The sequence below is a fragment of the Mizuhopecten yessoensis genome, unplaced genomic scaffold, assembly GCF_002113885.1.
Source record: "Mizuhopecten yessoensis strain PY_sf001 unplaced genomic scaffold, ASM211388v2 scaffold8399, whole genome shotgun sequence".
Lineage (NCBI taxonomy): Eukaryota > Metazoa > Mollusca > Bivalvia > Pectinida > Pectinidae > Mizuhopecten > Mizuhopecten yessoensis.
This window is the reverse complement of record NW_018407528.1, coordinates 115,076-130,295: the sequence shown is the minus strand read 5'-3', so window position 1 is coordinate 130,295 and position 15,220 is coordinate 115,076. Positions and strand designations below refer to the sequence as shown.

Here is a 15,220-nt window from a genome sequence, read left to right as displayed (position 1 = left end):
CACATGATGCGAGTATTTATGGTAATGACCAGTGTTGATTTGTATTTTTTCTCTGTATGATTATGACGATACAATCACATGATGATGAGTCGAAAATGAAAGGAAGTATATTGAAAGATATTGCTTTGATGATGATGATGCATTGTATGTTATATGATGCGATGTTGTTTTATACAAAAAAGTGATGATAAATAAAGATAATGAGAATGATGATAAGGATGATGCATGTCGTTGAGATGTGTTGGTAATGAGGCTATTGTTTATGATGGAAGATGCTTGATGAATGATGATTATGATATCTGCTAATTTGATGAAGATGTATAATGTACATAAAAATGAAAATAAAAAAAAACGAATTACAAAAGGAAAAACAAAAAAGTCGGCTACTGGGTAAATGATTTCTGCCAAGTGGTCATTCTTACAATCCAACTCGTAAGAGAAGGATATGTGCTCTAGATCGGCTGGTTGTTTAGAGGCGCATGGACACATTGCCGCAAGCATTCATTAACGAATTACCCAAGGAACATCATACCCGGTATGTATAACAGTATTAATGTAATAACTGTCGTGTGATTGTATTAAAATGTTATTTAATTAAAATATTTATATCGGTCTGTATTCAGAGGTCCGGTTCCTCGGTCGGCGCGGAAGATGTTTAGTATTTATTGTTTTGTGGCAGAGGCGGTTTTTGCCGTTATGATTTTTAGAGTTGTAAATCGTGACACTGTGTCATTTGGCTAGAAGAGACAGTTTGTCACCTCTAGGTTCCATTTTGTAACACCGTACGTTATTTGTATTCTTTTAATTCCGGTATTTTGTTACAGAACACTTTGTGATCTGTGTGTTGTCCTATTTCGTTGCTATATTGGCGGAAGTGGTTATATTTTGTTAGCCGCTTTGTGATTGGCTGTTCGTCTCGGGTTCAGCCAATCGTTCGTCTCGTAGGATTTTGTTTAATGGAGTCTTGTGGTTAGAGACTATTTTCTCGGGTATCTAGCCGGATAGTTCGAGGTGGTCGGGTCTCTGTCTTGTGGTCGGCTGCCGACTATACTTCTTTCCTCTACTCTCATGTGAGGTAAGCCTCCCTTTTCTAATAATCCTTTCGTTACTCTTATAATTCGTCCCGTGAACGGGGTGTAGTATTATAGGGGTTCGATCTGTAGCGTGTTTATCACTCGTTTCGCCAGCAGAATGTTTCTGTAGTCCATAGCTTCCGGGTAGGGGATTTGACATAATGTAGTGTGTAGTTTTGGGAAGTAGTCAGTATAATGCAGTTTTAGTATTTGAACTTATACTGTATTTGGTTGGACGGGTGGTTATTACGCATACACGTGACCTTCACTTATGTATATGTAGCGGAACATCTTTACAGGGGGTAGTTATACCTAGGGCACACCAGTTTCATATTTATTCTCTACCTCATTCATTTGTCAACTTTATACTTGTAATCTCTCCTTTACGCTGAGATTCGTTGGTAATAATTAGCCATTTTGCCACTTTATACACTAGCCAGTATCTGGTACATGTTAGGGTTACCTCAACCCATTTGTGTTTGTACAGTATTACATTATAGTACTATTATGACAAAGGCTAATGAACAAAGCTTGTATCATCTCATTGTAAATATCATTTTGTTAATATATTAAATTGTTAAACTTTAGATACAGCTCTTTGCGGTTTGTTCACTCTATGATATTGGCACACCGCGTAGTAGGTGCTGATACAACCGGGTGGCGCCACTTCTGAAACCTTTGAAATTAGAACACAACGCGAATGTGCGGCGACACCCTCTTGTAAATGCTCCTAGCCCTATTACAGTATGTATATGTGAGGGTGAATGTATTAATTGTATTCTCCTGTATTGAATGTTTCTCGGAGACAGTAAAAGAAAGATGATTGAATACACAACTTGTTCGTGTTTTTGGTATATATATTGAGCTACCGTTGACATACACTAAACAGGGACCTGGATCAAACTCAGCTTAGGTCAACGTTCAGACACGAAACTCAAATCACACGTGATACGAAAAATACATTTACAGTAGATATAATTCTATATATAGGTTAATCAGGAAAAACCGTGATGATGTCAGCTTAAAGCAGTATAAAAACAGATTTCTTATACAATTTGTAGACCATACAGAATTGAACATTATACGCTATTCTAAATCGAGATATAATACACCAACATTGGCAAACTACTAAGTATAGAGTATTCACGAAATGACAAATGTTATCTTATTGATTAGCATTAGGCGTCAATGTAGACAAAGGATTACGTATATAGAGATTGTAACAGGAGCGATAAGTCTCATAAGAAATGTATAAACCCTTTTAGTAAATCAATATTGCATGGACATGAGCGTTAGATTCTATTCATTATAGAAGTCGAGAAACATGCGTTTATCATTGTTCTCAATACGTCTCCACTTAATAGCGACCAAAAGACTTTAAGCAAACATATAAATACACATGTAACGAATGTTTAGCACGTTTATTACATATAAACACGAAGATGTATAGCAGCGAGTCTTTAACCGAGGTCTGGGTGTAGCAGGGTATCCAGGGCCTGAGCTGCCTGTCCTTGTACTCCAGCCTGGGCCTGATCTGTAGACAAACACACAGGAGTCGGTAAACAAACATGATGACGTGAGGTGTAGTAACAGGTGATTTTCTTGTTTTGTTAGTTATTATTAATATATACTTGATGACAAAGTTGAGTCAATGACTCGTCTTACATTTTGTCAAATAGTTATAAATATATACAATATTTGACATCACGTTTAATCACGATAAAATAATATTAAGGATGTCAGACTTACGGCCATCTTACAGAGACGTTAAATAAATCGACAAAACACGAGACATAGTACTATATAAACCCCACTAATTCACTAGATATTCTCTGTACATGATATGTACCACATAGGTAAGCATAAGTACACGATTTTGCTACTACGAAGAGAACAAAACATTGTATGAAGTTTATTTGTAGAACATTACATAATATGCCTTTTTTTTCAATTCAACAGATGTTACACAATGGCCATCCACCCACTGGATATATAGGATAAGTTACCAAGAAATAAAGATTTTGTAAAATTTCAGAATATGATATGGATTCATATAGGAAATTGTAGATATTATTATAAATTATTAGAGTTGATTCTCATGAAAATTTATTTAACAAAGCACTATAGAATATTCATGTAACTATGAAATAGTTAGAAGAGGTTACATAATAGAACACTCATAAATTCCATCCAGTCCAGCCGAATACCAGAAATGTTGTGAAAATAGATATACACCAGTATCAATACTTATTAGCAGAGTGATCATGCCACTATAAATAATAACATCACTTTCAATGTAAAGTTTTGCTGTGAGTGAGATTACATATCAAGCCTATTAGTTTGACAAATGTAGTCAGATATACTTTGTAAAATGGATATGTTAATATCAGCGCTGCATATTAAGCATCCATTTAATAGAGTTTTTAAATTAAAATAATCAATAACCAGTTATACCAAATTGAGATATTTTTTATTACTAATTGCATTCTCATGTTGTTATAGAGTGGGCATTCAAATATAAAATGAAAAGCATTTTCATTTTCATGTCCACATCTACATGCTGGTGTGTCATTCAGATGATCCGTAAATAGGTCACTATTTAGGTTGCTATCATGATTACTCAGGTGACAAATTATGATATTGAATTTTCTTGGCCCATAACATTTAAATGTGCTAGCAATTTCTTCAGTGTTGTTCATATTATCAGACTTGATGAGATTTTTAAATTGTTGAAAAGAAGTAGCATTTAAAGTTACTGCAGATAGAGGGTTAAATTCTCTACACATTGAGGGAAACTAACTATTGAAATAATTCTCAGTTCTACAGAAAGGGGGATTGAAATTAAGGCTTTCTTATTGGTTATCTTACATTTATATTGCTGTGAAGTTATGGTTCAATGATGTCTTCTAGGTACTGAGGCGATTCATTATTTAAAATTTTGAACATAAGTACTAATTTATGATATTGTCGTCTACAACAAAGTGATTCAAGCCCAGTTTCTGCATAAAGCTTACAATGAGAGGTCCCTCTACGCAATCCTGTAATAATTGTTAATGCCTCTTGCTGGATTGACTCACGAATATTCTTATTTTGGTTACTACAGTTATCCCATACTACATCCCCATATTCAGGTATTGGAATACATAATATGCCATAATATCAATATTCCACGAAAAAGCATTAGAACAATTTCAACTCTACCTTTAAATTATGTTGTCGCCTTTACTAAGTAGTGTTATTAAATGTGTTAATAACTGATTTGTTAAATGACCCGGTAACAAAACATGTAGCGATAACTGAGTGATATTTGATATGTGTATTACCTGATATCGAACACAGCATATTTGACTCCTGGAAAGAAGACATTCTAAATACTTGAAGCCTTTTCAACAGCAATGTTCATTTAGACGTGTCTCCATGTATAATGTACATGTGTGAATGTGTGTCGGAGGCAAGGCATGTTGGTGTATTTGCCTCCTTGTGATAGCGCGGATCTGATGCCTACTTTATAGTGCAATCTCACTGAAATACCATGCCTAATATACCCAGCACAGCATTCCTCCCGGTCACGTTATACTGAAACAAGTATCCAAAAATCTGAAGTGTAGGAACATCTTCATACAGAGCCAGAGACACTTAACAATTGAGCTTGAACTGGCCGTGTTAAATGGCTGTATACTTACTGATCAGTACGCCGGCAGTGTTATGGAGGGAGGCCAAAGTCTCCTGACCAGAAGCTAGCAGAGCTGCTCCAGTGTCCTTGAGATGACTGAGGCCATCGGTCAGAGATGCAATATGACCAGTCAAAGCCCCAAGGATACCTGTTGATCCTTGTGAAAGTGTGTCGTGGACACCGTTAAACGTCTGTAAATATAAATGACATTGTGACAGCGATTGAACTTAACTAATATTGAATTGTAGAGAATCAATGTTATATCAAAATGTCAACCTTCAAGAACAGCTTTTTCCTTCTATGGGTGTCTGTACTTTACTCTCCCAATGACCCTAGAATTAGTAGATGTTACTGTAGAAACTAGCGGAACACTACATAGGCCTTTTGGCATTGGTACGGTGTTTGGATGTTATGGCCTTAGATATTTTGTAGCGAAATTTGTAAAGTCCAGGATTCCAACAAACTGTCCAGTAGAATATAATAATACCTTAGAGGACCTTTAGGGAACTTAGAAGAACAAAATTAACCTTCTATGTTCGATCTACATTATGTTCACTTCCAATATGATCCTATTGTAACTGTTCATCGTGATCTATGGAACCTTGTTTTCTGGATTTAAAAAATATTCATGATGTGGTACACATTCGACTCTTCATGTCACTTTGTACGGAAAATCACGAACCTCCGGTAAATCGGTATTTATGACAGTCAATGTTGTCATCAAAGCGTATGATGTCATTGATGTCAGAATTTAACCTCTTCATGATGTCCTCGTTCTATAACTATATACAGATATGCTTTTGCTATGCACGTGATAATGAGCCAACTAAATTTATTAACACGGTAATGCTAAGACAGTGTTTCATGAAGGTCTTTTTCTCCATGTACTGTTACAATCGTATCTATGTAAAATCTATTTCGGTGTTCACAAATTTCGACGTCTCATCGATTTCTGTATCCTCTTGTTTTTTAATCGATGAAGCACTTGAACGATGTTGGATTGGGACATACATCCTTCAACTGATCAGTGATCATTTCACATTTACACAAAACTCAAGTCATTTATACAAAGTCTGACACCTAATAAATCAAAAGAAATTCAATTTCAACTAAAGTTTCATTTATTTTGCGGCTTTAGGTTATTTATTGTATTTTTTTTAAAGAATCAAAGGAGGGGTGCCTACTGGGCCCTTCTGGTGGCTTTCACCGATAAGTTTTATTTTTGTATACACATAATACCTTGGGTTTATGCCATGATGATATGACATGAAATTAAGGTCAGCTTGGATACCACTCCGAGATATGAAAGGGTAAAGAGGGGGACCAAAATCACAAATGAACGCCTTTTTACCAAACTACATGTTATATTTTTGAAAGTTTCTTCATCATTTTGGTGAATTTCGTAACACTAAAGCTTCAAACATCAAAAATGGCCGAAAAGAGTAGCCTATTGTTGATAAGTAGGTCACCGTGACCTTGTTATAGATTGGCTAAACAATGTCAACACTTCTTTCTTTTTTTTTGGCCTAAATACATATTAGAACCATACAATATTCTTACCAAATTGTATTGATAAGTATTTAAACCAAAACTCACGAATTGGGGTTCGACAATAATTCGTTAAAAAACCTACAACATATTAAGACACACACTTGCAACCAATAAATATCTATTACGTACAACAATTACGAAACGGACTATAAACGAAAACGAAAGTACAATCTTTTGACACATGTTTTCACAGACCAGGCTTCCCGATCAGAGCTGTGTATTTGCAGACACTGCCCGTATTCCACATTAACATGTAGTATTAAACGCTTGTTGTATAAATGCATCGGAATAAAGGGCGGATAGGAGGGAGTGATGGGTAAATTCCGTAAATTCTTCATTATTTTTTAACCCTTTTATTCATATGTTATAACAATATTTATTGGTACATCCGACTTTCCAGAGTAAGACCAGATTGACAACAAATGTATGTAAATGCTTACTTTTTAATACATAAAACCTTTGTGCTAAAACGCTGTACTTATGAACAAAAGTGTCAAAAAGGTGGAAAAGAAAAATCTCTCCCCCGCCTCCGCTTATTTCGACAGCCACCCTCCCCCTCCCCCATCCTCCCGATATTGTATGGTTCTAATATGTATTTAGGCAACAAAAAGGAAGAATTGTTGACATAATTAGCCAATATATAGCAAGTCAAAGTGACCTACTTATTACTAATGTGCTACTTTTTTTGCCATTTTTAATATTTGCAGCTTTAGTGATACGCAATACACCAAAATGATGAAGAAACTTTCAAAACATAACATGTGGCTTTGTAAAAAAAAGCGTTCATTTGTGATTTTGGTCCCCCACTTTCCCCCCTCATATCTCGAGTGGTCTCCAAGCTGAATTAAATTTCATGTCATATCATGGTGGCATAAACCCGGAGGTATACATATAGCCACCAGAAGGCCCAAAATAGCACCCCTCCTTTGATTTGTATTTAAAATTAAATATTTCAAAATATATTGTCATCACTGTGAATGAAGGACGATTCTTCTATGAAAAAGCTAAGAAAAATAGATTTTTTTATGCAACATTTTTCTTCAATACTTGGAATATGGAATACACCTACTCCCTGCTCCAGGACCAAATGTCAAATTAGCAGGTCAAATATCTGCGGTGTGTATGGATTAAGACGAACCCAAATGACGCCATGTAGACGCCTCAATTCGGTCGGTAATGTGTCCTGTTTTACGTTTAACGTCCTCGCAACTGCGTAGGACAAACAAAGACTGGTGTCTTGGGAGACACCAGCGAAAGGAAAAGAAGCCAATGAGACAAGAAAAGGTATGGAACATGGAACAGCAGATCAATTGTGGGAGCTTTGATATCCCCGAAGCAGAAATCACCGATAAAATACGCAAAGGGGATGGGTGATGCAATTTGGTCGCCTCTTACGATAAAATCATACTCGTTCACGTTACAGAGATAGATAAACGAAGACCCATTTTGGGCTCGTTCAATTCTAAAAAACAGAAAATGTATTCCCATACAATGATCTGCATTATGCACACTGAAATGCGTCCTTAAGAATGATGTCCATACAGTTGTTCTTAAAAACAATGATCTTAATTTTTGTTGTATAAACCATCGAGCGAGCTGAGGTTAATTAGTTAGTAAATTCCTTAGCAGCTTATCACATTACCGTATCAGTCAAGTGAAGAGTTAAACATTACCCCCATACTGATATAGATAAACTTAATTATCTTCCGTTAAATAATAGACTTCATGACATTCTTAACCACATTCCGCGCGTGTAGATACCTACCCTGGGATACACGTTTAATTTGTTGATGTCCACAACCACGGGTAAGATGTCTTGTTATAAAAATGACACCTATTTTGTTGACGTTAAACAGATAGCAATACAAATAAAACAAATGCTCAATTTAATGGCGAAATGTGTAGAACAAATGCTAACATTTTGTTCCAATGAACAGTAATAATTGTGTACCACTTCGGGGCAAGATATGGTTGTTTTTGTGCAGCTGAATTTACACAAAGCCTTAATACGGTGGAAGACCCTTGTACGACATGGGAATAATGTTCTGTCCTCCAATGCAAAGAATAACCGAAATAACTAAACTTCGATTGTCCTCTAGAATGGCAACTCAGTGACCAATTACGTGTGATAATAATAGCTACCTATGGCAAACGTGACGAAGTTCACGATTGTTAACACTCCTTTTATGAGCAGTAGCATTCCAGTCTGCCCTTTTCATGGAGTAAACAATCATTCGAAAATCGTTAGCCTGTTGTAAGTTTTATGTAGATTACACATTATTCTTTGTCATAGTCTATTATCTCAGAAGACTCGATTTTTTTTTAAAGTTTTTAAAATGAAAGCACGTCAGCCAAAAGTTCTGCTGGTCACGTTACCTCCTTCAACTTGTCAATGGTGGAGCCAAACAGGCCGGACAGTCCAGAGAGGAGCCCATTGTCCGCAGCCTGTCTCTTGTGACTTGCCAGTGCCTGTTGTACACTGCTCACAATGTTGTCCAGGGCCAGGTTGTGTACCACTGTAATAAATAACTGACAAATTACTCTTCTAGAAAAGGATGGTGTATGCTTGGAAAATACAAGAACATTGTTTATGTTGTGAATACGGACATAACATATTCTTGGAATATTGATATCCGAGCTTACATTTAGTTTATACAGGGCTGGTATACATAAAACAACTTAAGTTAAGATTTGTTCCGAATGGATTTCTTTTTTTTTCACATCCTATGATAAAATAGTACTCCGAATGGATTTCTTAAGTAGTTTTATGGATACTTGCCCGTATGTACTTTCGAAATGAAATATTGATTACGCTTGGAATATTACAGTAACTTTAAACACTACAATTACTGTAGACGGAAAATATTCCTGGAATTCTATTGGCATCACGTATCGCTAGAATACCATGGCAATATTACTTAAATGTGATGAGCATCGCTTTGGACATGCATAAGATACTGACAGAATACTACGGAAGTTACTTATTCCTCGGCACAGAGTCTACGAAACCAACATGCATTAGGAAAACTGCACCTGTTGTTTACTCCTGTAATGTTACGGACATCGCTTACGTTTTGAGTGCTCCATGTCCGCAAAGAATTGGTTGACATCTCCCTTCAGATAATCCAGACTGGCGATTTGCTCATGGAAGTGTTGCAATTCGGTGGCGTATTTGTCGAGCACGTATTCTGCTGCTTGGGCGCCGTGGCTGAGCACCTCCTGGACTGTTGGGCCATGCCTTGGTATATATTTATAATGGAAATCAGTAAGTTTGTTATTTTTTTAAACACTTAAAATCCCTTAACACAGGGACATTAAAGTAACAACTAATCTGATGTGTCCATTACAACATTTAAAATTGTGACGTTTTTCCTATCTAAGATTTACCAACAAACATTTGTTGCCAGCGATGTTCAAGGCAATCTACCGGAAAGGTCGTCCAAGGTTAATTTGTCTGTCGTGTAATTGATTAAAGAGCATATGAGCATTCGAACAAAGCATTACTGTCAGTTCATATCTGTATGATACATTGGCGTACAATTGTTGCCACAAGAACAAGTACTCTGATTCCGATAGACATATTATGACTCACGCGTGCTCTCGTTTTCCCAATAGGGCGGCAACAGCTGCATGTTCAGCAACTGTGAAACAAAGGGTGTAATTGAAAGGAAAGATGTCTACTTTAGAATAGCAAAATAATCATGCCTGATAAATGAGTAGCAATTGACATATCACTCTGGCTGTTACGCGGACGTTAAACTCTATTAAAAACAAACTTGTAATTGAAATATATAAACCTTTAAATTATGAAGTAAGTAGTTTACTGTATTAGCTTTACAAATTTGTTACTTTTTAAATTTCCTTTTATTTATTCTCATGATAAACATAGAAAACATGGAGTTTCGTATACTGGTGTTATTAACCAATGTGCGTATCCTATTTCACATGTAGATCGAAGTCGACAATCTTTTATAAGAATATTTCTTACATAACGCGATGATTTGTCTTTGCGAATCCTTATAACCACCCAACAGTGGTGTTATATTAACATTTGATGCCAGTTGTCTGGTCTATTTCGAACAATTCTAATGGCGCAATATCGTGGATTTGTCAGATATATATCGCTGTTGCTTAACCATGACCATGCCAGCAGAGGTCATCATACCTATAACATGGGCCATCCTTGATAAGTTACAGGCACGCCTTGTACAATATATGTGACAGTCACATAAGTGACGTTTTTATTATCAAACCAAAAACCAATACATTTACTAATCACAAGGATTAATACATAGTACACAACATTTGTATACCTTCTTGTCTAATATTAATAACATCACTGAAAGTCGTCTTTAATTTAGGGTAATGGTAATAACTGGCTCACCCGTTGTCAGTATAATGTGACAGGGTTGAATGCTATGCATGGTAACACAATACATCTCCAGCACACACACAGACATACACACATATGGAGATATTAGCCAGGTGACATAGGACTAGTAGTTGGCGCCTGATAAGACAGCTCCTGCGAATTCCTCAATATTGTATAGATTAATATATATATGCTTATTGTATTGACTGTATAAAATTGTATATCTATGTACTGTAAAGCGCTTTGGAGTGGCTTATCTTAGCTAGATAGGGCGCTATATCAAATGTTGTATATTATTATTATTATTATTATTATGGTGCCTTTGGCATGGTATTAAGTGAGATACCACATTAAAGTCGGCAACCGATGTTGCCATACCACTTGGATATTACACTAGAGAAAGGGCAGTTTAACACAAGTTATACTATGATTCATTCTACGCAGATTGGCTTGAGCATCGACGCATAGTGTCGTCTGCAAGGACAAAATTACATTCTGCAATCAGCAGAACCGCAACATAAAGCATGCGGTCGATAGATCGGCACACTTGGAACTACGGTATTAGGCTGCCCATGTTGTCCACAATACAGTGAGGTGTTATCGCCGTTAGAAGCTGACAAATCGTGAAAAGGTATGCATTAACCAATCACATTGAGGATTACGTTGACCAACCACCGAGAAAAAAGCAATGACCGATCAGGAAGCGAGATTCAATGACTATTTACCGACCACAATGATTAATGAAGCGTAGTTCATATTTAGCATTAGTCCCGTACCATTTTTATTCGAATTCATAGCAAAAATGACCTATTATGAAGTAAGCTTACCATTAAAAAAGCTTTCATCAATGAAGTAACGGTTTCTCTTTATATTCAGCAAAGAAACTCCATATCTGCTCTGAGTGAACGTTCAGTTGAAAGTTCAAATTATTGTCTAAATGGATGTCAGACTTGATAAAATTTGAATATATCTATTGTTGAGTTGATGGAGATATTCATTATAGATAGTAGACGTATTTGATTGTTTAACTAACAACTGTAAGATGTACGTAATTTTCCTGCAGGATTTAGATCTCTAGGAGTTATGGCGGAGCCTTACGTGGGAACTATTACCTGGAAGTACTATGTGTGACACGATGTCGCCCACGTTACCACTCGTGAGCGTACTGAGGGTGGAGGAAGCTGCCGATGTGAGCCCATCCTTGACACTGTTCAGGGCGCCCGTTAAAGAGTCTAGGAATCCGGCACTGGCCCCGGCCAATAGGACAGCAAGAATAAAAACTTTCATGGTCTGTAAATAGAAAGCATTTTGACAGGGAAAATGTCCACCGCTCACAGATATACACAGATGAAATCAAAACGTTTTTGTTTAACATCTGTGCAATCGCTTATTGGTTAAGAAAGGGAACCACAGTGAAACCGAAACATTCATTAGATCTAAATGTATAATAACATACCTGATACTTTAAAACTCCCATATTTTTTCCGGTTTACTAGAATGAATACGTTTAATCATTAATGCGGAGCTTATCCGAGGTGTAACATTTTGCCTTCACGGAAAAGGTGAAGATTTCTTATATACGTCTACTAATTATCGAGGGGACGCTTTGAAGAGCTTACGGCTATGGCGGGAAATAATCGTATGAGATGTACGCTATCAACAATATGATGTATCAAATATACATTTGAGGTACACTGTATGTTAAATTTGAAAAAAATAATAGTTTAGATATTTAGCCTTGATAGTGTTCGTATATAATCCACGGCCATGCTATATAAAGCTCTATAAAGCTAGCCTCGATACTCCAGGGGTTACGCTCACTTTCCCTCCCTGCATCCCTGAAATATGTCATAGCAAACTGAAGGCATGATACTAACTATTCGACTGGTCTGACCAATCGCTAAGGCTAATATCTGTCTTACAGAGGAGCCACACCCGACTTCAAATCCTGTCAATTTCACCGTTACATGACCGACATATTATTTTGATGTACATCAAGGGTCAAACTGGTTTTCTCGCCTCTTACGATTTCGTTATGACATATAGGATGTAGTTAGCAAAAGTGAGCGTAGCCCCTGGAGTATCGAGGTTGTAACAACGCATGCCACGCACCTATATTAGTAATTATACAGATATGATCACGTGCCAGCAAATTAAAGACAACTCTTTAGCATGCCTTATGCTGAAGTTGCCATCGCCAAAAGAACACATACAATGTTGTACTTAGAGTTGTCTTTCTTGAGGCGTTCAACACGGAATCATTACAAACACTTTATATTACACAAGTGCCTTTGTGGAGCCGTTTTGGTATTTACAATAAATTACTATCAAATATTTTCTATGATATCATTATTTAATTTCTGTAACACTGATTTGATTTAGTGATGTTATTAAATTCCTTTATTATATCACGATTTCGGTCACTGATATCGTAAAATCCGGTTAATTCTTACTATCATGATTTCACAATAACAGTTGGTGATATGATACAATCTAATGACGTCATCAATTCAAATTGATAATATCATTAAAACAGGCTAATAGTGATATTGCAAATTAACGGACTCAATTTTTCTCGTTCATGTCTGCATATTTTAAAAACATCAAACACATTTTATATCATAATATCAATTTCTTGATATTCGAAGATCTATTAATTTTGATTCTTTCATAAAAAGTGTCTATTATTTATCATAATATCAAATCAATTGCATGATTAAAATGCTCCCCGTCGCGTTTATTTCACTAACTCTCCAGTAGATTCAAAGTTCATGAACTATTTACAAGACCTTACATAATTTCTATAAGAAATTATTGAGACGAGTCTAGGAATAAGAGCTTCTCATATTAACCCTCCTATAATATGAAAACGACTCTTTTTAATTGCGTTATCAAAAAAAGAATTCTGGTAATTATTGATTTTTTTTTCAAAACAAAAAATCTCTATCATGTCAAAGGCTATATATATATTGCTTCTCTATTGTCTTCCCTGTGGCATTATTTCGTCATAAGTGTATGACGTCACGATGTCGTACACTGTATAACATCAATTGAACGTAAAATAGACGATCTATGAGGAGTTTTCGAGTGACACCGGAATGGTTTATGATTCCGTTTACATTCTATTTACACTGCATACTGGAAAACGAATGTTGGTGAAACTCAGCGACTTAAGATGGTGCAAATGAAATGGTAGTGTATTCGGTGATGTTAACGACAACAATTGTAGCAGCTAGGATGATACGTAGCCGTAAGTGACTATGATTGTGAATGTCTCATGCATGGAGACGTGTGTGGCACTGTAACGAAAATATAATGTGCGAAACATGCCCTATTCTCGCCCTGTATCTTTTATTTTGCTGGACTAACCTTATATAATATTTCTGATAACATTGATTTGGGCCTTTGGCCACCAAATAACCCACATTACAACCTTTTATCGGCACAGAAAAAGTCGAAGCTATTTTCCGGTGTCACAATTTGGCAAATGTTACCCCTATAAGGTAGTAACTGCGTCCTCCCGTAAAATTTCAGGAATATTGTCCTTTTGTGAAGCAAAAAAAACAAAATTCGCAGTCATTGTAAGAAAGACTAAAACGGTAAAATACTGTCAATCACTAGTGTTTTCCTATCATTACTGTGACATACTTATTCGAGAGCTTGTCTCCTAGTGAACAATAGAAAGTCGTTTGTTCAGTTTGGGCTGTTCCGATTCTTTAATATACATTTTTCGAAACTCAAGAAGTATATTTACATTTCAGAAAAAAAATATTTCAAAAAGTAATGAATTTTTGGCACTTTACACCAATGATTTGAAATATAAGTTTCAGTATACGTGGCTAGGCGGAGTATCATACTTACGTTAGTTTAAAGTCCGGCAGAATGACAACCTACACTATCGACAGTTTATATATATCTGCTCTATACAGGGCCTGGGAACTAACACGTGCGATTCACCAAGGTCAACGTTCAGTCACAACTCTGAAAACTCACGTGGTCGGAAAATTACATCTTCATTATAAACCAAAATATATGTATATAGAGATCTGATTAAACTATTCAATGGTGTGTTCAGAAGTAAACTGATTGATCTACTGTAAAAAAAAGAAACACTTCGGAAGAAAAGAGGAAAATAATGTAATGCATTTCGACAACTTCGGAACTTATTGCTGACCCTTCCAAAGTGCAGCAAACATGAACGTCATATAAATCAAAGGCAAACATGACTAGCACACCAAACCTTTAATGTCATGCAGTGAGAAAGAAACACTTACATGACTAGCAAACCAAACCTTTAATGTCAAGCAGTGAGAAAGAAACACTTACATGACTAGCAAACCAAACCTTGAATGTTATGCAGTGAGAAACACTTACATGACTAGCAAACCAAACCTTTAATGTCATGCAGTGAGAAAGAAACACTTATATGACTAGCAAACCAAGCCTTTAATGTCATGCAGTGAGAAAGAAACACTTACATGACTAGCAAACCAAACCTTTAATGTCATGCAGTGAGAAAGAAACACTTACATAACTAGCAAACAAAACCTT

General features: G+C 36.1%; 1 protein-coding gene across 1 annotated transcript; it reads right to left on the bottom strand.

Moving 5' to 3' along the window:
- Window positions 1–2,479: 2,479 nt before the first annotated feature.
- Window positions 2,480–14,608, bottom strand: LOC110455898. Its single transcript, XM_021506323.1, has 7 exons — window positions 14,531–14,608; window positions 11,782–11,959; window positions 9,890–9,938; window positions 9,369–9,535; window positions 8,674–8,813; window positions 4,757–4,937; window positions 2,480–2,607 (listed from the first exon to the last, which is right to left on the bottom strand). The coding sequence occupies exons 2-7, from the start codon at window positions 11,954–11,956 to the stop codon at window positions 2,534–2,536; spliced, it is 786 nt and encodes a 261-aa protein (XP_021361998.1). The 5' UTR covers window positions 11,957–11,959; window positions 14,531–14,608; the 3' UTR covers window positions 2,480–2,533.
- Window positions 14,609–15,220: the final 612 nt, after the last annotated feature.

What these genes read in the sequence shown, in the direction of transcription:
- LOC110455898 (XM_021506323.1), bottom strand. Translation starts at nt 11,956, where the DNA reads ATGAAAGTTTTTATTCTTGCTGTCCTATTGGCCGGGGCCAGTGCCGGA. An exon ending in TTGGGAAAACGAGAGCACGC is followed by an intron (nt 9,536 to 9,889) that starts GTGAGTCATAAT and finishes ATATATACCAAG; the next exon opens with GCATGGCCCAACAGTCCAGG. An exon ending in CACTGCCGGCGTACTGATCA is followed by an intron (nt 2,608 to 4,756) that starts GTAAGTATACAG and finishes GTTTGTCTACAG; the next exon opens with ATCAGGCCCAGGCTGGAGTA.